Source organism: Barbus barbus, assembly GCF_936440315.1.
Source record: "Barbus barbus genome assembly, chromosome: 46".
Classification (NCBI taxonomy): Eukaryota; Metazoa; Chordata; class Actinopteri; order Cypriniformes; family Cyprinidae; genus Barbus; species Barbus barbus.
Window position 1 is genome coordinate 1,740,818 of NC_136724.1, and position 23,192 is coordinate 1,764,009.

Consider the following 23,192-nt stretch of genomic DNA (forward strand, 5'->3'; position numbering starts at 1 on the left):
CATTAGATGTAATTTATTTGTGTTTTTCTGAGCAAACGCAGGAGTGTTATGTGGTCGGTCTCACCTGCAGGCTCCACACTCAAACGTCCCGTTGCCGTTATGACACATGTCACTGTTCTTGATGCCGTGTTTGTGGCATTCACACTCGCAGATGAAGTTGAGCAAGATCTCCACCTCCTCGGTGAAGCCCAGGGGCTTGATTTTAATGCTTTCAGGTTTGCCTTGTTTGGGGCAGCCTTGAGCCGTGATGTTAATGGTGAACGATACCTGGGAACACAGTGGAAACAGAAAACAACTCAGAAACGACAGGCTGGCGGTTTCTGCTGTGGATGACGGATGATGCATTTGTGTTGATGTGGCTTCACCTCGTCTCCGATGGAGATGTTAGAGCACCTCCTTCCGTTCTCTCCCTCGTTCACCACTCCGTTCTTACAGCGGGATTGATAGGTGATGGTCACTCCTTCAGGAAGCTTACTGTTCTCAAGGATCACCTCTGAGGAAAGAGACTGAGAGAAAACAGAAATCAGGCCAGTTCCTTTAAAGACGGCAGATATTTCTAAAGAAACTTCATCCACTCACATTGTAAGCATCAATAATGAGATTGATAACATTGCTGGAGTTTGCAGAAAGCGTCCCCACTGCAGACTTTGGGATCAGGTTTTTAAGTTCCTGTGGAAAGAGAAAAAAAACAAAAACAGAGAAAAACATCCATGGATCTTCAGCAAAGGGACTCGGGGTGTTTGTTTTACAACAGTCCTGTTAAACTGCAGGCAGGAACTAGAAATTATGACCTTGGCGTTCGGATCATTCCAAGCTGGGAAACTATTTTGGGCTCGTGGCTTTCCAAACACAGAGAAGTTGGATTCAATCTGTTCGGATGCCTGTGAGTCTTAGTCTCGCAGGGGTGAAATATTTAATATGGAATTTCATATTACAATTCATCCATTTGTAACACAATCTTGTCTCCAGCGTTGGCTCTTTCATTATATATATATACAGTGCTGCTTGAAAGCTTGTGAAAATGTGAATAATTTTAACTAAATAAGAGATATCATACAAAATGCATGTTATTTTTTATTTAGTACTGTCCTGAGTAAGATATTTTAGTTTACGTTTAGTCCACAAGACAAAAACGATTGCTGAAATTATTAAAATAACCCCATTCAAAAGTTTGTGAACCCTTGGTTCTTAATACTGTGTGTGGTTACATGGATGATCTATGGCTGTTTTTCTGTTTTGTGATAGTTGTTCATGAGTCCCTCGTTGGTCCTGAGCAGTTCTTCAGAATAATCCTCCAGCTCCTGCACATTCTTCAGTTCTCCAGAGTCTTTTGCATATTTGAACCCTTTCCAGCAGTGACTGTCTGATTTTGAGAACCATCTTTTCACACTGAGGGTAATTGAGGGACTCAAACACAAGTATTAAAAAGGTTCATTCATCGATGCTCCTGAAGGAAATTCTATGTACTGCCTTTCAGAAGCAACAGAATATTGCATATCTCCCGGAAGACAAATTAAGTACAATTTACCTTGATCTTCAAATTCAAAAACTTTTCACCCCCCGGCTCTTAATGCACCATATTTCTCCTTCTGGAGCATCAGTGAATGTTTGAACCTTTTTTAATAGTTGTTTTTGAGTGAAAAGATGGATCTCAAAATCATACAGTCACTGCTGGAAAGGGTTCAAATATGCAAAAGATGCTGGAAAACTGAAGAATGTGCAGGAACTGGAGGATTTTTCTGAAGAACGGTGCTCAGTTGAACTGTTATATATTTGAAAATATATATTTGATTTTATTCCTTTTTCAAATTTTTGGCTGTATGGGATGATTTGAGTACTCAGTCATGCAACAACATGTTATGTGCTTACATTTAATACTTTTATGATTTGTGAGCATTTATGATTGGTCCGAATCCAACAAGCACCACAAAGTTTCCTACGTTTAGACTAGTGTGGAAAAAGACTACAGGCCAGGTGGAAACTTTTACAAACTGGCCAAATAGAGAAAAAATCTCACAGGGAAAGAAACTACAGTTTCAGACAGAGACAAATATGACTTTTTGCTCAGACACACACACTGTTCCATATACATCATTACAATAATCATCTGCGGACCTACTTTGTAAACAGGCTGAAACTCCTCTGTGACTGCAAAGATGGTCTGGATGTTGTTTTCACTCAGTTTCTGAACCAGGTGGGCGATGGACGGGTAATCCTAGTCAGGAAAGGAAATGAAAGCTCTGCTAAATCTGTCAAACATCCCATAGTCTGCTCTGAAAATCACCTGAAGATATCTTATACGTACATAATAATGGCTCATGGTGTATATGTTGTTTTCTAAGTGGCATTTCCCATCATTGGGAAGCACGATTCCACCTAGTTTGCCATCACCGGCAAAATGGAAACCTGCGTCTGTGGAGAAAACTAACAAACGAGTGACGTTTCTCCAGCCGATGTGCTCCTGAGAGAGAGAGAGAAGAAAAGGACGACAGAGAAAAATGAGGCCAAGGAACACAAAGAGTGAACTGAAATTCAAAAAAAACAAATTACTGTAGCATTTCAATTCTTCCACTGAAAATAACCAAAAAGGGACACATATTCTCAGTGCATAGTAAATAAACGTCCTCAGTGATGTTGTTTTCCACTCACTCCACAGACAGCCACTTGCATGATGGCATCAAACCCCCCCTCAGGTGAGTCCAGGTTGCCAGATATCTGCTGATTTCCCACCAGAGTGTTGAACTGCGTCCCGTTGCTGGTGAGTTTCAGCACGTTCTTGTAGCTGAAGGGGCTGGTGCAGTTTTGGTCCCCTGTGCAGGGGTTCAGGAGCTTGGCTGGAGTCGTGCTGATATACGGCATCACCGTCTTCTCCACAAAAGAGCCGAAACCTATCCGGAAATGAGCAAAGCAGCATCTTAGCTTGAAATGCATGCCTGCTCTTATCTCCTTTGGCAGTGTGAGGAAAGTTTTGATTATGTCTTATTTAATTATAGGTTATAATAACGTAATATTCTAAGTCAAGGTTTTCGTAGCAGGTTAAAATGAGTCCATAGAAAGTAGACTTGTGTGTTTATTTACTCTGTTTCACAGGTTTTCAGCGTTTTATCAGTTTTTATCAGTGTTTATCAACAGTTGTCTTACTAACTAAACACACACTTAAAGGCCTCGCTGCAGTTTTCCACCAAAAGGAGTTTAACATTCGAAAGTGAAGAATTTAGTATTGTAACATGTTGTGAAAAATAAAATTATTATGATCTAATATTAATTTTCTAAAATACAATTGTATTACAATAGCATATATCTGTCTTCATTTTTTTACAATTAGTAAAATTATTATATTATATTAATTCTAAAATGTTGTTAGTGAAATGATTATCATATTGCAGTTCAAATTATAATCACAATATATGCCAAAATAATCACAATATTTTTTATGACCAAATTGTGCCCTATACTTTAAATAAATAATTTCAAAATAAAATAAAAGTTTTGTTTTGATTGGATAAGACTCTCACCTATTCTGAAATCTGAGGTGATCTTGGACATTTCCTTCATCAGACTAGTCCCTAGGTTCTTGACGTTCTCCAAGTCATCCTTCATGGAGTAGGACAGGTCCATCAGGTAGTACAGGTCTATGGGATAGTCTTCGGCCCTCTTGAACTTCAGTTTGATATTCTGAGGTTCCCCTACAGGAACAACACAAAAAATCCATTAGTATTCCCTAAATTACTTGGACAGATCGATAAAAAGCAACAAGGATTTCAGATTGTGAGTCGGCACCAGATCTGAGGTTGAGGCTGAGTTTCTGAGGCTGGATCTGAGTAATGTCCTCGGGCCGGAGTTTCTCTGCTCCTTTCTTGCGGTTGGTCACTGCTTTGTTCTTGAGGATCCTTTGGCTCCCGTGAGGGTTCTCGATCTTGGCGGCGGCGCAGCCTCTCTTTCTGAGCGACTCCAGCTCATCACAGCGCGCCGACGTCGGCTCTCCCTGCTTCAGAAACACCTGGTGGACAGTAAATATCACAGCTGTAATGCTTGTGTGTATTCAGCATGTCAGATTATTTGAAGATGTTGATGAAGCAGTGAACAACACAAATGCATTGTAAAAATTAAGTTAAAAAAAAGTTGTAGTTCTTTAATTTTTTTTTATTTAATTGCTACTTTTGTTGTTTCTTGTTTCCTTCAACATCTGTTTGTGATGAATCACCTTGGTTTATTTTTTTATGAGTATTATTACTTTAATATTGTAAAATATTATTGCAATTTAAAACAGCTGTTTTCTTTGTGAATATGTGTTAAACTATAATGTATTTCTGTGATCAAAGCTGTATTTCCAGCATCATTACTCCAGTCTTCAGTGTCACATGATTTTCAGAAATCATAATAATATACTGATTTACTGCTCAACAAACATTTCTGATTATTATTAATGTTGAAAACAGTTGTGCTGCTTAATATTTTTGTGGAAACTTGTCCTTGCTGAAATAAATGATTAATTTCTTTTAAAAAATGAATGGTTGTGTACATTTCTCATAGAAAACATTAAAGAAATGAAACACATCCTATAAAATTTAAAAACCATGAACTGTCAGAATTAATTTTTTATTTTTTTTGCAAATATTACAGAAACACTTTTTTTTTCTGAGAATGTCTAAAAAGAGAACATTCTATAGAATAATATCATCAGAGTTAATTAATCTAAAGAAATAACTGTGTTATGACAAATTGATATTTAAAATTCAGTCATGGAATACACTTAAAACTTTCAAATGAATTTAGTTATTTACATGATATTAACATAGTTAATAAGACAATATTAATATTATCCTCTCTGGTACCTGCAGTACTTGTTTGCAGGGTTATTATAGTTAGCTAAAACTGCAATTAAAATGATAAACAAATATTTCCATTACTTGAAATACAATTAACGTTAACTGAAAAAAAAAAAATACAAAAAAAAAACTATTTCAGCTAGTTGCCAAGACAACAGTTCTCATTTTATTTTAGTTTAACTTAATGTTCTAAAATAACAAAAACTGAAATGATAATAGTATCTCAATGACACTTGTTTGTGGACTTGATGATGCATGGAAACATCTCGATGCTTTATTGATGCTTGACATTTCTTATAAGGACTGCTATAAGGAATCTCAAGCATCACCGAGATGTTTCCATGCAGAAGCAGTTGGAATGAGGTTTCCTAGCATGAATGGAATGACAACATTCATCCGTCATTACTGTTTCCCGGCAAATCTGCCAAACCTATTAATATCTGATGTCTTAGTTTGAGTCATTTTGTTTGGCATTATGTCTGTTTGGTCCTGCAGCACCGGCAGGTTACTTAATATTAACCTCCTGTTTAGGGATATACTGTATAAAAACAATATCAGACTTATAATCATGCATCAGTACAGCTCTGATTAGTCAGCATGAAAATGAATGTAATTCTGCATTGATATATTGTGTCAATAAATGTGTTTGGAGGGTTAAAGAACAGATTGACCATGGTATTTGAATGCTACTCACTGCATCAGTGCACCATCCACATTTAGCCCCCACTTGTATGCATTCTCCACAGGATAAAGCGTTGGCTTTGATGCAGTCGTTGCCCTCTGCAGAACAGAAGAGACGGAGAGCATTTCACATCTACAGCTTCGATTCATTTCCATCACTCCGGCTCGTTGTAATTGGAGCCAGAGATGACTACTCTATGTTTTCCATTATGGATAATGCTCCGACCGCGCTGGGTGGAGCGAGCTCTGAGTAATGACTTCAGTATTTAACTGCTTGCTCTGAAGAGAGAACGATTAGTTATCCTCATGGAAACCCAGAGCTTATTAATTCTGACCGAGTCGGACGGAGTTACAGTCCACTGGACAGAAATACACTGAATTAGCATTAGAAACAACAGCGATCTGAGAGTTCATCACATTACCTTGCTGTGCGCTGCTGCAACAAATCATCCCTAATAATGTTGATATGAAAAGTAGCTTCAGGTCCATCTACAACAAAAACACAACAAATATAAGCAGTGGATTCACTTTCAAAACCAGCAGTAGGCTAACAGTATAAACTGTTGTATAGAAATATATGGTTATAAATATATGATTTAACTTGACTGAATCAACCTGAAATCATTGGACTATATGACAATAACAAAAAAAGGGGTAAAATGAAAAAAGTAGACCCTTAGGATATCTGTGACACGGTTTCACTGTTTACAGAGCATTACCATGGTTTTTGGAGATAATGTTAATACCTTGTTTTATTTTCTTTCTTTTTTCTACATGCTAATACCATGGTATTTTTATAAATATGTTTCACTACTATATAAATAGCATTCATGACTATAACAATCAATGATGAGTACTTAATGCTTTTGATATAATGCATTGTTGGAGAAACGTCATAGCTGTTTCTCGAAAACACTGGAACACATCCAACTACAACTGATGTTAATGAGGCAGTGCAGTGATTACTTCTGTTAATTAATCAGTTTGAGGTGAAGATTGTTGCTGTAAATTACATACATGGCACCTGAGGACTGCTTCCATATTTTTGTTTTCTGTTATTTTGCAGGTTTTCTTACATCACTCCAGGGTTTCCCGGTGGTACTAGACTGCAAATGCATATGCACTTTAATTCTATTAACAAATTAAAAGACATAGAATGAAATGTGTATATGCATTACATGTTAGCTTGCTTATTTGCTCAAGTGCATGATCTATTTAAGTCCACATGTCACACTAACAAGAAACCAGAGTTTGAGAGCTTTAGTTCAACCACAGAACTTTGCAATTTTTTTTTTTTTATGTTCTTGGAACTTTGTATTCAGGAATTACTAAATCTTTGAACTATGTTGGTAACTATATAACTTAATATAACATAACTCACGAAATCACGTATTGTTTGAGTTTTCTGCTTTTGGTTCAGTGTTAATCAATTAGTCCCTCTTGTTCCTAATGTTCTCTCTCGTTTGTCTTGTGTATGTATACTGCTAGTTTTGTTCAGTTCTTTGTCTGTTTTCATCAGAGTACATTTACCAGTTGCAACTCCCCTTGTCTTCACAACCTCACTAGCTATGTTTCCATTCAAATTGCGAATTTAACTTAACAGAATGCACAAAATTGGAATATGGCATAAAAATAAAGCACTGTTTCCATCCAGTAAGACAAAGAGACCAAAATAGTCACTCACTGATAAACTGGTGCCAAATATCACTAAGAAAAAGGTAATTTGCTGCAGTAGGACAAGTCACTGTGGGTCTTTTTTCATAGAAAATAAATTGCTTGCATCTCAGAGCATGCAGGTGAAATGCAATAAATGTGGTCATGTTTTATCTTGCTTTCAGTTATGTTATGCCGTCCCATTGTACAAAGTCACATTACTTTTTTAATGTGCATTGAGGAATTTATTCAGTAAATGTGTTTCCATCTAGTTTATGTGCAAGTTTTCTCATCGGATAAAAAATGCATCCATCTCAGTTGAGCACATACATTTTTTTATGTGAATTTTTTTAATTTATGCCCATCTCGGTGTTTCATGCAGCTTTTTTATGGCATATTCCAGAATGTACATATAAATAGGTTTTACTGCTCATATTTTCAGAATGATGACCTTGAGTTCACTGGAGGTCATAAACCTTCATCACCCAACAGAGCTCATCTATTCTCAGCTCCTGCAAGAGGAACCGCTGGGCTGATTTAAATACCGCCTCTCAGATGCCATTCCTGGGTAAGAGTAACCATCATTCACCGCTCAGAAATAGTGCTGACTCCTTTAGGCAAAGGGTGCTACTCGAGCGGACAAACAATATCTTTAAAAACTCAACTCAGTAGAATACTGGAGAAGTACACTGTAAATAAATAAATAAATGAATGAATGAACAAGTATTAGGAAAAATACAGACCAGCTGTAGAATAAACATTTTATTATTTTCTATTTATTTTATTATATTTTTTAAATATTTTTGTCATTGTGACTTATTTTTATAAACAAACAAATTAATAAAGTATTAGGAAAAATACAAACCAGCTGAAGAATACATATTTTATATTTATTTTAGTATATATTTTAAATATTTGTCATTGCAACGTATGTGTTTTTTACCATGTGTATTTTGTCCAAGGATATGTGACCCTGGACCACAAAACCAGTCATAAGTTTCAATGTTTGAAAAGCTGAATAAATAATGTTTCCATTGATGTATAGTTTGTTATGATCGGACAATATTTGGCTGAGATACAACTATTTGAAAATCTGGAATCTGAGGATGCAAAAAAATCTAAATATTGAGAAAATCTCCTTTAAAGTTGTTCAAATGAAGTTCTTAGCAATGCATATTACTAATCAAAAATGAAGTTTTAATATATTTACGGTAGGAAATTTACAAAATATCTTCATGAAGCATGATCTTTACTTAATATCCTAATGATTTTTGGCATAAAAGTAAAATGTATAATTTTGACCCATACAATGTATTTTTGGCTATTGCTACAAATATACCCCAGCGACTTAAGTGTAACTGGCTTGATGCAAGACATGTCTGATCCCACTACCTCTGCATTCCACATTACGTCAATGGCAGTACCAAAGAAATCACAAATATAACCAGTGCTGGAAATAAAAAAACACCCTTCTGCTCATGTGGGGCGTCCAGGGTGAGGCTGAAATGGCTTTTACTTCCTTGCTGAATGTAATGCATGTGGTTTCCATTAAACTCAATGGGCTGAGATGAGGTGGCTTAGAGGAATTCCTTTCTTTAAACGCTAAAGCGAGCCACTGTGGGAACTGTGGCAGCCCAGATTAAATCACAAGTAACTTGGTAACACCTCTGAAAGTTGTTAGGCTGTTGTAACTCTCGTGTAATTCAGTCAGTGAGTTAATAAGTGTGTGTGCATGTGAAGAAACGGTTCCTCTCAGTGTGCTGTTTATACACCCAGTGTGCAGACAGCATGTCGGGCAGAGCGACCAGATTAGACCGCATGTCTCTGAGCGTTTAGCTCTGTGAGGTCACACGAAACTCTTCCCGTTACACTGACTGCAAGGGTACGTTTACATGACAACGATGTGCTAAAAACGGAAAGGTTTTTCCTTTGCATTTTGAAAAGTTTTGCATACAGATGGGATCCCCATTCAGACGGATCTGTGAAAACGCTGTATTACGCATGCCAGGCCAGTAGTTTGGCGATACCACTTTGTAAAGAAACACTATACGCAAGCACATAATATGCACACACATGATGTTACAGTTTTCATAAATTCACGTTGTTATAGTTTACAAAGAGAATATAACCATATCTTTTTAAAAAGAAATAAAAACTTGCACATTGAAACCCATTTTCAAAAGTGCGTTGCAGGCCCCCAAAGCACTGTTGTCATGTAAATGAACGGCCAAAAGGCATAACATTTTGTTAAAAGTGGTGTTGTGTAAACACCCCCTAAATGACAAAAATTCTAGTATTTTCTTATTTTTTTACACAAAACATGCCTTTAAAGGGCATATATTTCAATAAACAGCAGGTTCCCATTGTGACAACTAGCCCCAGAGTGTCCTTTAATACAAATATAAAGTGTGCATAAGCCTTATTCTGTTCTCTAATTTTATTTTATTTTATTTTTTTACTAATTCAATGTCAAAGAGTCAGTTAAGTCAATACTTATTTTTCATTCATTCAGCCCAGGTTAGTTTAATATTATTGATACACTATTGTAGTTTTTACTTACATTGTGATGTAGGTTTTATTTGTATATTGTTTCGTTTTTAGTGATTTTGTTATGTGCTTTTGTCATTTTTATTAGTTTTTTTTAATGTAATATTTATACTTTATTTCAGCTTTATTTCAATTAAACAAAAATGTTTTAACAGTTTTAGTGTTGGGTAACAACAATAACCCTGATCCAGCCAAGAAAAACACATGTTGGTTCCTAATTAAGAGTGTGAACATAACACAACTTGTAAAATACCATATAGGTGTAACTAAAAAAAATAAATAATAATAATAACATGGCCATTGCTCTGTTTCTGTTCAATGAGGTTTCAACTCTGGACTCAGGAATGCTGGGGGAGGCTAAACAGAGAGCATCATGGGAATGATATTGCTATCTCCACAAAGCTCTGGTAAAAACTGTGGTCCAAGACACAGATAGTGCCACAACAAGACTCAGCTGTTGCTGAAAGTTTGTTCTTATTTACCAGAAGTCAACTTTCTTCTGATCCTACTGTAATTTTCTTTAGCTTATGAAGATAGCACAAAGATAAACGCAAAAGCGAATAATAAAAAAACACTCAAGAGCGACAAAAAGGAGCAAAGAGAAGAACAGGAAAGGGCGGCCGTTCTCTCCAGGACACTGAAAGCGCACCTCCAGTCCAGAACGAAACTTGCGTGGAAAGCAGAAACACCTCTTTCTTCTCGGCTCTCTTCCCTGTCTTTTCCATTCTGGACTGGGAATGAGGGATCAGAACTAATGCCCACGAATGCCCCATTCAACCTCTGTCCTGAAACAAGGCCCAAACACAACCATGAGATAATGTCCCTTTAAAACACGGGAGCGTGTAATGAGCTCCAGGTTTAACAATCCGCCTGCAGCACTGAAGAAAGTCTGCTTGAGAAAGACTGCTTCTGTTGCTCATTTAAAGATTTATTTTTGGTCTTCTCAAGCACTCGGAAATCTGCTTCTAAAGAGAAGCAGATTTATACAAATTATATATTTAGGGGCCAAGCACCGAAGGTGCGTAGGCACCTATTGTAACCGTTAGATTTCTTCTTATTATTCTTCTTCAGCTCTTGAGTCTATGGCAGCCCATAGAACCGCTTGCGGGAAAGTTGTACAATTTGGCACACTGATAGATGATAGTGCCAATAGTAACCACAGCAAATTTGGAGTCTCTAACTCGAACTCTCTAGCGCCACCACTTGTCCAAAATTTCATGCTAAGTCCAACAATATCCAATTTTCCCATGTCAGCTATTTTGGGCGTCGGCCATGTTGAATTTTGTAGTAAAATGCTATATTTTACGAAAGCATTGACGTATCGTTAAGAAACTTGGTATGGATCATCAACACGATGCCCTGAAGGAGCCTGAGAAGTTTCGAGGCAGCGCCACCTAGTGGTAAAATCAAATATTCACATGCTTATAACTTTGGGTGGGGTTGACTTATTTTCACGGGAGTTACTTTCTTAGACTCCTGAATCCTTGCCGAGTCCAACGATAATCAAACTTGCTAGATTTTGGCTCATGGTTTGTACTACGTTGCATTTTAACGCTTAAAAAACATTTGCCAATATCTTAGAAACTGTTACTCCTATCGACACGAAACCACCATAGAACATTCTGAAACATAGCGTCCTGATTGAACACTCCAGCCCAATTGCCAAAATGTTGATAGTAAGTGGCACAAAAATGCAAACAAAGTCAACAGTCAGTAATTTTTCATCTACTCATATACAAATATGTCTATAACTCCAAAACAAAATGAGATATTTTCATCAAATTAGAAACACATATGTATGGGCACACTCTAAGGACACATAAAAAAAAATGGTGGGAGTGTGCCTCTTGGTGGCGCTATCATTGAACAAAACATGAAATTGCTATTGACTATAATAAAGTATTATGATATAAAATGCTATATTTTACGAATGCATTGGTGTACCATTACAAAACTTTATATGTACTATGGAGACCGTGACCTGAAAGTACTCAAAAAGGCTTGAGACAGTGCCACCTTGTGGTTAAAAGTTACTATGAAATGTCAAATAAATGCTAATAGCGTTCTGTGAATTTTGCCAATTGTAATGAGACTGGTATTAATAGATTCCTTGGGTCATGCTGAGAACAGTCATACCAATGTTGCTATAGTCAGCCAAACGTCCTCTCTGCCCTTTTTATTTTATTTAAAAAACATACTTTTTCGAACTCCTCCTAGACCTTTGGTCCGATTTTCAAAAACATCGAATCATATCATCTTCAGACCATGTAGACAAAAAGTTATGGATTTTGTGTTGATAGACTAAACAGTTTTCCCATACCACAACAACGAATTTGAGGCATGATGCCAAAATGACACTTGAGGCCGTATCTCTGCAATGCTTTGGCATATTGACACCAAACCTTGTGTGTGCCATTGTCACCTCACACCGAACACACCACATCGATTTGATAACGGTGCCACCTGTTGGTCAAAAGTGAAAAGTCATTCAATTGCATTACTAGTAGTTTTAAATGATTTTTCGGGCATTTGGACTATAATAATCTTAAAATGCCTTAAATGACTAATTTCTGCAGTTGGTCTAATGCTCCGTGCTATGCTTAGCTCCTCATTTTGCCGCTGATGTGCTTGGCCCCGTCATTGCTGCTTGCAGCTATATTTTATATATTGTTACTGTTTTTCTATACTACTGTTTTCCTACATATGCCCATGGACTCAAACTCATGCAGGATGGCTCTTCCCTTGTTAAAGAGAAATGCATTTTAGCATCTTTTAAAAAAATAGTAGTTATTACAGAAATAATATACTTGGGAATATACAGTACTAAGTGAATGTAATGTTTTTAGACCTTTAAATGCATGTTAATTGCAATTAAATGAATATTTATCATAGATGAAATGTATATTAAATGCAATTACCTGAACTTTAGAGTGCTTTTTGTCCCATTTAAATACATTTTCATGTGTAATTTTATTACTTTTATTAATCTAAGAAATATGGTTAAATTGTAATACAGTATGGGTTATATATTACATGTTGTTAATTAATATTATTCACTAAGTCGTGGCCTAGTGGTTAGAGAGTTGGACTCGTGATCCAAAGGTTGCGGGTTCGAGTCTCCGGCCGGCAGGAATTGTAGGTGGGGGGAGGGAATGTCCAGCGCTCTCTCCACCCTCAATACCACGACTGAGGTGCCCTTGAGCAAGGCACCGAACCCCCAACTGCTCCCCGGGCGCTGCAGCATAAAATGGCTGCCCACTGCTCCGGGTGTATGTTCACGGTGTGTGTGTGTTCACTGCTGTGTGTGTGCACGCGTGATGGGTTAAATGCAGAGCACGAATTCCGAGTATGGGTCACCATACTTGGCTGAATGTCACTTCACCTCACTACTTAAATGTACACAATTTATGACAAGGACACCATAAAATAAAGTGTAACTCTACAGCATAATTATACAAATAAGTACTGAGCATTATTATTTAACAACATGTATTTACAGCATTAGGGTTAGGGCTTGTTTTATGGTTAATTGCTTGTAATTATGAATAATTTACTATTATTATTACTATAGTAAGTACATGTAGCATGAAACAGGGGCACTTTGAAATGAAGTACCGAAACTTGTGTATGTATTTAAATAATGTATAATCATGCATTTAAATAAATTTTTAATTACACATCTGAAATGATATAATATTGAATAACTCACTACAGTTAAAAAAAAAAAAACATTATAATCAAGTACATTACATGAGTCTAGTATGTTAGTCAACACATTAAAATGAAATCTCAACAAAAGTTTGTAATATTATCAGCAAGGGTAGTTTAAAAAAATATATATACTTAGATATAGATATCTGAGGCCCTACTTTTGCTGAAACATGACTATTTCAGTTTTCTTGTGAATACAATAGATTACATGCATGCTGTAAACCAATATTAATAACCACACACCAATATTTTAAGTCAAAGAGGTTCGGTTGACAAAAACTTTGAGAATCCCTGCTGTAAACAATGCATTTGCAAAACTGACCTTACGCTTGACTTTCAAACAACAAAATCGATTGTGAATATTGTTAAATATCTAAAAGTAACGTTCTTTCTATAAGATGGACCTTTAGGGGAATATTGACCATGCTAATGGTCGAGTTCAAGCCCATCCTTCACAGTCATACTGGATCAATACCACTTTCTGCTGTACTGGACATTACTTAGACAACCACAATTCAACAACGACACAAATAGAACAAGATGTATGTAATCACCAAGCAGCAGAGAGACACCAGCACAAGAAACAAAGAGAGATCATTCATTGTGCAGGCTACTACTAAAAGCAACTCTGTTTTTACATTTCCAAATATAATGTGATCATCCTTTACTCATACAAATGTAAACAACATGATGATACGGTTTTTTGGCCATTGCTAAAAGTGTTCAGTGAGGTTTTATTTTAGTATGCTGCTACATGGTTCTGGGTGTTACTGTCACAAGTCAGTATGATAAGGCTTGGGATTTTTCTCATTCTGTCATTTTGAGTTAACACCTCTAAGAATAGCTAATCAGTAGCACTACAGAAACTGCCTGCAATGTTCTTATACTCGAGCTCAAGCAACTGGCTTGATGCTAAAAGTCATACAAATATAAATATCTGCCATTTCTGCAAAGTTACATTACATTGCATCTTAAATATTTTCCAACATGTCTAGTGGGTGGTAATAAAAGCACTGCAGTTTTATCCAAAACAGATGTGAAATGGTTTATTACACTGGTTGTTGTACATTTTGTGGCAGTTTGGAAAAGAAATGTCAGGTAAGTGGTGCTATAATTTGTATTGTGCCTGAAAACAATGTACTTTCTACACTAAAGCTGACATAATAAATGTATGCATAATTACATGATACATGTAACCAATAGTGTTAACTTAAACAAATGTGAAATAATGCATTTGCTGAAGCAACCATGTCACTTTAGCTTGTTTTTAAGTCTTTAAGCTGTTTTTTTATTACTTGTGATTCAAGGACGTTGCATGTGCAATGCTGTACCAGGTGAGCTATTGAGCAGGTTTACTACATCAGAAAACCTGGTTATGAGATGCAAACTTCAAAATGTATTAGTTTATAAGTCATGTACTATGGTAAAATTGTCATAAAATAGTATTGTGCAAGGAACCACGTGAAAATAAGTCTTTATTAATTAATAATCTGCCATTGTATTCATAATTTGTGAAAAAAGGAACTGTGTGAAATGCCACATGTTTTTTTATTTGATCCCTTTTGGAGTTTTTCAAAAATGTAGGTATAGGCATGTTTTTTCCAATGATCTTGGGTTGAATATATGGTTAAACTCATCTAGCTTGGTTCCACCCTCAGCCCAACCTCTTCATTTTCATCTTCTCCACCCTCTGTAGTCAACCACAAACTCTACCATCCTCCTAAAAAAACATTGCAGGAATCCCTAAGATGTTTGACCAGAATAAAGGCTTCTCCGCTAGTATCAATCAAATGCACCCCAAATGAATCAAATTGAAGGCTGGGTGAGAGTTAGACTTCTATAAAAGCTTGCACACATATAATGCACTGACTACACTGAGCATGATATATTACGCCTCTGAGACCTGAAGCTGGCAGTACAGGGTTCAGGGCCATCGTAATGTTACTGCTTCTGCCTGACTAGTCCCTTTTAACCGTTGTGTTGTCTTTACAGGAATCACTCCTATATCACACCGGAAACCATGCAGTTTGGCAAACAGCCAGAAACCCCTCGCAGTGAAGCCCTGCCCATGAAAACCAAACCACCAGGACCTTTGTCATACCTACCATATATATATATATATATATATACATACCACAAAACCAGTCATGAGGGTCTGTTTTTCGAAATTGAGATTTATGCATCATCTGAAGCTGAATAAATAATCTTTCCATGTATGTATGGTTTGTTAGGAGAGGACAATACTTGGCCGATTTTTTGATTGCAAAAAAATCTAAATACTGAGAAAATGGAACATGATCTTTACTTAATAACCTAATGATTTTTGGTATAAAAGAAAAATTAATAATGTTGACCAATACAATGTATTTTTAGCTATTGCTACATATGTATGTATGTATGTATGTATATATATATATATATATATATATATATATATATATATATCCATACATACATACATACACACACACATATATACAAGCAGTTGGCATTGAACATATATGAATACGTTTAATTGAGAAATGTGCAATAAATTAACAAATGAACAATTTTATGTGCTGTTTCTCTTTCATAGTGAATCCCCTTCAGGTTCGAACTGATCTGACTCATATTCCACCAGGTCGATGCATCGCCGAGGACAATCACATGATTTAAGTGGTTGGAAAATGACGCAGTCACATGCTCATCTATCATTTTTATTATTGAATATGAATGAATAATTCACTGTAATGGAGGGGCTGACTCAGAGGACAATAACACTTCTGAACAAAACCTTTCAGTTGTACAAGGGTAAAGCAGTTCAGTGCCAAGCCAACAGGTTACAGCGGTACAGTTAAACTTAGTTTTAATTAACTGTGTCAACACTGAACTACAATCTGTCTAACATTTATTAATGTAGGTTAATGTTTATTGCTAAATACTATTGTTCATTTCAAATTTATGAATTTATTGTTTATCCATAGTTTCTTGCATTAACTAGCGTTAAGCTACAGACCCTGGTTGTAAAATGTCACTATTACAGGCGTAGCAGAGCTGTCAGTGTCTCGGTAGATCGGGAGGCTTATAATAGTTTAGAGGAAATGGACGGTTTTATCTAAGATCTGTATTGGTCTCTTGGTCAGTCTAATTTTGGGCAGTAAAACAAAACTGAACAAGTAAGGTGGTCGTTATCACAAATCATAAACCAACAGGAGATGAGGACTGTGACATGAAACATATACATACACGTCACACACATTATCTATCTTGTGACACAGCTAAACAGGATACAAGATGTAGAAGATGAAAGATGCAGGGAATTGGTTTCCTGGGACAACAGTAATAACTCATTTTTATTTATTTATTTAAGTATTTCAAAACTGGAGACTGAACCTCTGACTAAAACTTATGGACCTACATTTTCATACCATAGACAATAAAATGTACAGTATTCATGTAATGACAGCAAAACTTATACGTATTTGCAAATGCACAAATTTAGCAAGTCCTTATTTTTTTTTAATCAAATATTTAACTCAATTGCAAATAATTGGTTGAAATCAATGTTGTTGACTATCACGAAGATTATGTTTTCATTCGGCTTTATTAAATTCAGTTTACTCATTTACTGAAATTGAAATTATATCACTTAATTCTGTTCAGTCTTCTGGTGCAAACTTGTTTCAAAGGATTACATGGTAAACAAGACTACACTTTAAAGCCTTAAAATGAATAAAAATTCTGTAATCATTTAACTATAATTATGTAATATTTTATTGCAGTTTTCTGAATGTGTTATAACTCAAAAAATGACCATGAAATTTGCCCAAAAGGCAACATTAAAGGATCATAAACAATCTTTTATTCTTACACTGTAATCCAAATCCACATGAAGCCATCAAGTTTTTATTCAACGATCTTCATCTACAACCTCAGTAGCAACTCTAAATCATGCAATCTTCAAAAATTATATATTTGTCGCCTCAAGAATTGTTATGACCAATGTATGTCATCACATGATTTTTGGTTCTCATGGGACATGTCATATTTCATATTTCAGGTGGATATTGTATGTATCTATATAATGGTGCATGGTTACAAATTATTGCCACTGTACATTTTTTCTGCCTATTAGGTTTTTTACATTTATACCTACAAAACTGTGAAAATGTAGCAATATAAATATAATTGTGATGTAAAGGTTTTGTAAATATTTAATATTTCTACTGTTTACTTTTTAGATGCTGTCATTCCTTCCATATTTTAGGTTTCAGCATCCATCACAATATACATAAAATTTATTAATTAATTCCAAAAGTATGTTTGTGTAACTGGTTACATATAAATACCTATGTATAAACAATGAGACTAGACTGAATAATTCTATATGCAATGCAGCATTCTCCATACAGGAACTTTCTAAGTACAAAAGCCCTATCTTGTTGTTCGGAGATTGATTTCTTTCCAGTCATTTTCAATGTGAGATGAATGACTTCCAGTGACATTAAACCGATCTGAAAGTAGTTCACATGAGGGCATATGAATTAAGATTAACCTTCCTGTTTGGTGAGAATTTATCTCAGATGAGGAAGAATATAATGTCTCACTTTGTAACTGGTTTTCTTTTTTTTAGCAGATGTGTCCCAATGGTTCTGCATTTCTACCCACAGCTGTACAACACCAGCTGTTCACTGTGCACAATGGATTCAAAACTTTCCCAAACTAATGTTACTACAGGCCATCTACTTACCCAAAGACCGACCTTAACAAACCTATTCATGCTCATTTTAAAAGTAAGAATTACGGTACACCTTAAAATTTAAGCTGAATGATGTAGCTGCTAACATATGGAAATATTTAGCATATAAGCATTTACTGCAAGCACTTCGTGTTCTATTCCCTTCACTCAGCATTTTTACCCATGACAGACTGGCAAGAAGAGAGTTGAGAGACCAGCTACACAATACTGCATAGACCACATGCCACTGCAGGTCAATTTCAAGCTAATTTACTGTGTGACCTCCGCTGGCTCACATGAATACTGCTTACATTGTACACCGGCAAAGAAAGGTTCTTTCACATTGGCTGACCGGTAAGAGCAATGAGAACCAAGAGCAGACGGCTCGAAGGAAATAGGGAGGGGACAAAAAGTAGATCAGATTAGACAGGGTCCTGTTTTCCAGACCAACATCAAACAAGAGATTTTACCAGTGGAACTGAGATAGACACATTCTGAGCTCCTTTATCACAACATGAAAACATACATTTGAGAACAGAGTTTAAAAGAAATGTGCCCACAGTCACAGATTGCAATCCTTTATAAGCCAAAATACAAGCATTAATGAATACCGAAGAGGAATTATCTGAAAAGCCAAATGTAAAGAAATGTAAAGCCAAAGAAAATTTGAGTTCCTCCAATCATGTGTGTTTCAAGATTTAAGTCTGACATCTTTACAACAACCCTACAATAAAGAATCAGACACTGAGAACAACATGCAACCTTTGTGAGAGGAAGACATTTTTAGGCAGCACAATATGGTCTACAAGAAGAAACAATATCAGAAAATGGGTAGAGAAACTAAAGTGTATTAGTAACGGGAAAAAAAATTTGTATTTCATGAAAGATAATTATCCACCCTTTCCTCATGAGCCTACAGCATTTTAAATGATGGGAGGCACTTCTGGTTTGGTCCTGAAACAAATCACTTTAATTCATAAGGGAGCGCTACAAATAATCCTTTTCTGTCAGTTTGACTGAATGAGCTGTTCATTGTCCTTCATGTTTTATTTTCAGAAGTCAGGAAAATATTGCAACTCTTGGTAATTTAATGTGACGTAATATAACAAGAATATCTATGGCAAGAGCTCTTTTCAGTCTGCTGAAACCAGCGGCGGACTGGCCATCTGGAGCACGATGAGCACCGGGAGTTTTCCCGGTGGGCCACTGTACAATGTGGGTCGGCCCATCGTGTAAATATAAAGAATGGATTATAGTAAATGTATGTAGCCTATATCCATCCATCGGCCCAGGTGAATGGACCACGCAGCCCATTTGAGTTAACCGCAGCGGCTCAAAAGCGCTCGCCAGTGTCAAAATGTTTTAGCCAATCAAATCGAAGAAGACTGTTCACACTTCACAGAAGCTGAGCTGAGCTGCCCGGCTGCAGCATTTGATGTGAGCTGAGGTAAGATGTAGGATAAACATGATGAGACAATTTAGCAATATTTGCCAATTGTTTTCAAAAAAATGTTAAACGACAGACATTTATTTTCAGGGATGCAAAGTACTACTGGCCTTTTCGAATTTCTCAGATTTAATGCCATTTGCATTATTTGCCACAGTGTACAGAAACATTAACGTAGCCATTTTCAGCCGACATAAGATAACAGTGAATTTTTGTATATAGTTATATTTCTTACGTAATTTCACGTGTCTAATTGTTTTTTTTAAAAACTATGAAAAAAAACTCAAATTCTCAAACTTACTCTAGAACAACGTAAATCTGCAGACTTTCGCTTTCAAGTGCCGTGATTAGGAAAGTTATTAATACGAAATTTTAATGTACATCTTTAATGGTTTAATGTTTAAATGTTTTTTTTTTCTGTAATCAAAGCTGAATTTTCAGCATCTAGGCCTACTCCAGTCTTCAGTGTCACATGATCCTTCAGAAGTCATTCTAATAAAATGATTTGATGCCCTGCTGATTTTGTACGTTTGCCCACTGACAAAGAAATGATTTTGGTTTATTTGAACAGTGAGAGACAGAATAACAACAAAACAATCCAGAAAAACGCATTTCAAAAAAGTTATGAATTGATTTGCATTTTAATGAGTCAAAAAAGTATTTGACCCCTTCGCAAAACATGACTTAGTACTTGGTGGCAAAACCCTTGTTGGCAATCACAGAGGTCAGAGGTGTTTTTTACTTGGCCAGCAGGTTTGCACACATTCAGTGTCTGTAAAGGCATCTCTCTCACTGACTACTTCGTCCCGATCAGATTCAAAATGGTCAAAACATGATCTACATATATATGATCTACATTTTCTCTGATCCTTCCATTTATGCCGATCGTCTTGTATTCGGACCTGTAAGACCCGAAAGTCCCATAACTCATTCAGGACATGCGCTAAGGCTTTCCTTACTGTAATATACCTAGAACACGGATTTCCGTAAAAACTCGTCAATGGCGGGGATGCGCTGTCTGTTAATTGACGAGATATCTCGTCAATGGCGGGGAAAGAGTTAATGTGCTTCTTCTTCAGCCACTCCTTTGTTGTAGCCGTGTGTTTTGGGTCATTGTCATGCCAGAATACCCATCCACGACCCATTTTTAATGCCCTGGCCCTGTCCATCATCCCTTTGATGCAGTGCAGTTGTCCTGTCCCTTTATCAGAAAAACACCCCCAAAGCATAATGTTTCTACCTCCATGTATGACGGTGGGGATGGTGTTCTTGAGGTCATTGGCAGCATTCCTCCTCCTCCAAACATGTTGAGTTGAGTTGATGCCAAAAAGCTTGATTTTGATCTCATCTGACCACAACACTTTCACCCAGTTCTGCTCTGAATCATTGGCAAACTTCAGACGGGCTGCACATGTACTTTCTTGAGCAGGGGGACCTTGCAGGCGCTGCAGGGTTTCAGTCCTTCACAGCGTAGTGTGTTACCAATTGTTTTCTTGGTGACTGGTCCCAGCTGCCTTGAGATCATTGACAAGATCCTCCCGTGTAGTTCTGGGCTGATTCCTTACCGTTCTCATGATCATTGAAACTCCTCGAGGTGAGATCTTGCATGGAGCCCCAGTCCGAGGGAGACTGACAATTATTTTGTGTTTCTTCCATTTGCGAATAATCGCACCAACTGTTGTCACCTTCTCACCAAGCTGCTTGGCGATGGTCCTGTAGCCCATTCCAGCCTTGTGTAGCTCTACAATCTTGTCCCTGACATCCTTGGACAGCTCTTTGGTCTTGGCCATGCTGGAGAGTTTGGAATCTGATTGATTGATTGCTTCTGTGGACAGATGTCTTTTATACAGGAAACAACCTGAGACTCCCTTTAAGAGAGAGCTCCTAATCTCAGCTCCTTACCTGTATAAAAGACACCTGGGAGCCAGAAATCTTGCTGATTGATAGGGGATCAAATACTTATTTCACTCATTAAAATGAAAAATCGTTTTTTGGGATTGTTTTGTTGTTGTTATTCTGTCACTCACTGTTCAAATAAACCTACCATCAAATACCCCCCCCCCCCCCAATTTGCTACTTGATTATTTTCAATTATTATTTGTGCTCAGTTATTAATAATTGTTCTTGTTATTATCAATATTGAAAACTGTTTTTGTTTTTTAATATTTTTGAGGAAACTGTGACATTAACTTTTTCAGGATTATTTGTTGAATACAAAGTTAAAGAACAGCATTTTTATACATAAATAATTTGTAATAAGTATATCTTTGTTGTCAATTAAATCAATTTAATGCAACCTTGTTGAATAAAAGTATTGATTTTTTAAAATCTTACTCCAGACTGAATGGTGATGTATCACATTTTCCACAAAAATATGAAGCAGCACAACTGTTTTCAACATTGACAATCAGAAATGTTTCTCGAGCAAATCAGTATATTATTATGATTTCTGAAGATCATGTGACACTGAAGTCCGGAATAATGATGCTGAAAATACAGCTGCAGATCACAGAAATAAATTATTATTTTTTCTATATATTTGCAATATATATAAAATTGTATAAATACAAAATTGATAAAAATACAAAATATAAAATATATAAATATATAAAAATAAAATTATATAAATGTAAAATTGCTCTGTTGGCTGTGGAGTCAAGACATTTGCAGATATTATTAAAAGATGAATATGAGACAAAACTACATAATGTCACATTTTATTATTAGCCGTTTCAACACATGTTTTACCAAATAAAAAGAACAGCACTTTTAGAGTCCATCCCTCTATCTGATGTGAGCATAAGTATTGGGACAGTTGAACATAAGGCAGATATAAAAGATTAAAAGCTATTATTTAGTTGCAGATCTCTTGCACACAATCACAGCAGTGAGTCTGTGACCCATAGACATCACCAGACTCTTGCTCTCATCCTTTGAAATACTTTTCCCAGCCTTTAATGCAGACAATTCCAATTGTTGCTTGTTTTGGGGAGTTTCTGCCTTTACTCTCCTCTCCAGCTGCTGAAATTCATGTTCAATCTGATTTAAATCTGGAGATTGACTTGGGCAATCTAACACTTTCCATTTCTTTGCTCTTATAAATTCCTTGACTGAACTGCAGGGTGTTTTGGGTCATTGTCCTGATGCAATATGAAGCACTTCCCAATGAATCTGGTGGCATTTTCTTGAATATTGGTAGGCAAGATGGTTTTGTCCCCTTCCAAATTCATTCTGCTGCTGTCATCATACATTAAGTCATCAGTAAAGTTGAGAGGGCCTGTTCCAGAGGCAGCCATGCATGCCCATGCCATGACACCACCTCCACCATTTTAGTTTATCTTTTGGACATTCCTTTGGAATTATTGCACTCATATCAACAAGTTATCACCCCTTAGTTATTCTAAATCGAAATGAACTTTGCTTCATAGTAATGCCGCTCCTGCACCGCCCACCACCTGAGCGGCGCCAATAGGCTACTCTCAGAGCCGATTCTCCCTATATATGCAGAATACGCAAGCTGCGTAGGGCCCCCGAAACAACTGGGGGTCCCCTTGCTTGCAAAGATGTTTTAGTTTCTTTTTTGAATTTGGCCAGCGGTTATGAAAAC

The 23,192-nt window shown here is 36.5% G+C and overlaps 1 protein-coding gene across 2 annotated transcripts in view; it reads right to left on the minus strand.

Moving 5' to 3' along the window:
- Window positions 1-23,192, minus strand: part of LOC306864600 (integrin beta-1-like) — a 36,856-nt gene that overhangs the window by 8,470 nt on the left and 5,194 nt on the right. For both annotated transcript variants that reach the window (XM_079408713.1, XM_079408712.1), the window contains exons 2-11: window positions 5,933-5,999; window positions 5,524-5,609; window positions 3,781-4,000; window positions 3,516-3,686; window positions 2,650-2,888; window positions 2,306-2,461; window positions 2,120-2,215; window positions 580-669; window positions 366-506; window positions 65-267 (exon numbers count right to left, since the gene is read on the minus strand). In XM_079408713.1, the coding sequence (XP_079264839.1) occupies window positions 65-267; window positions 366-506; window positions 580-669; window positions 2,120-2,215; window positions 2,306-2,461; window positions 2,650-2,888; window positions 3,516-3,686; window positions 3,781-4,000; window positions 5,524-5,609; window positions 5,933-5,999 (1,469 nt within the window). The remainder of the gene's footprint in view (window positions 1-64; window positions 268-365; window positions 507-579; window positions 670-2,119; window positions 2,216-2,305; window positions 2,462-2,649; window positions 2,889-3,515; window positions 3,687-3,780; window positions 4,001-5,523; window positions 5,610-5,932; window positions 6,000-23,192) is intronic.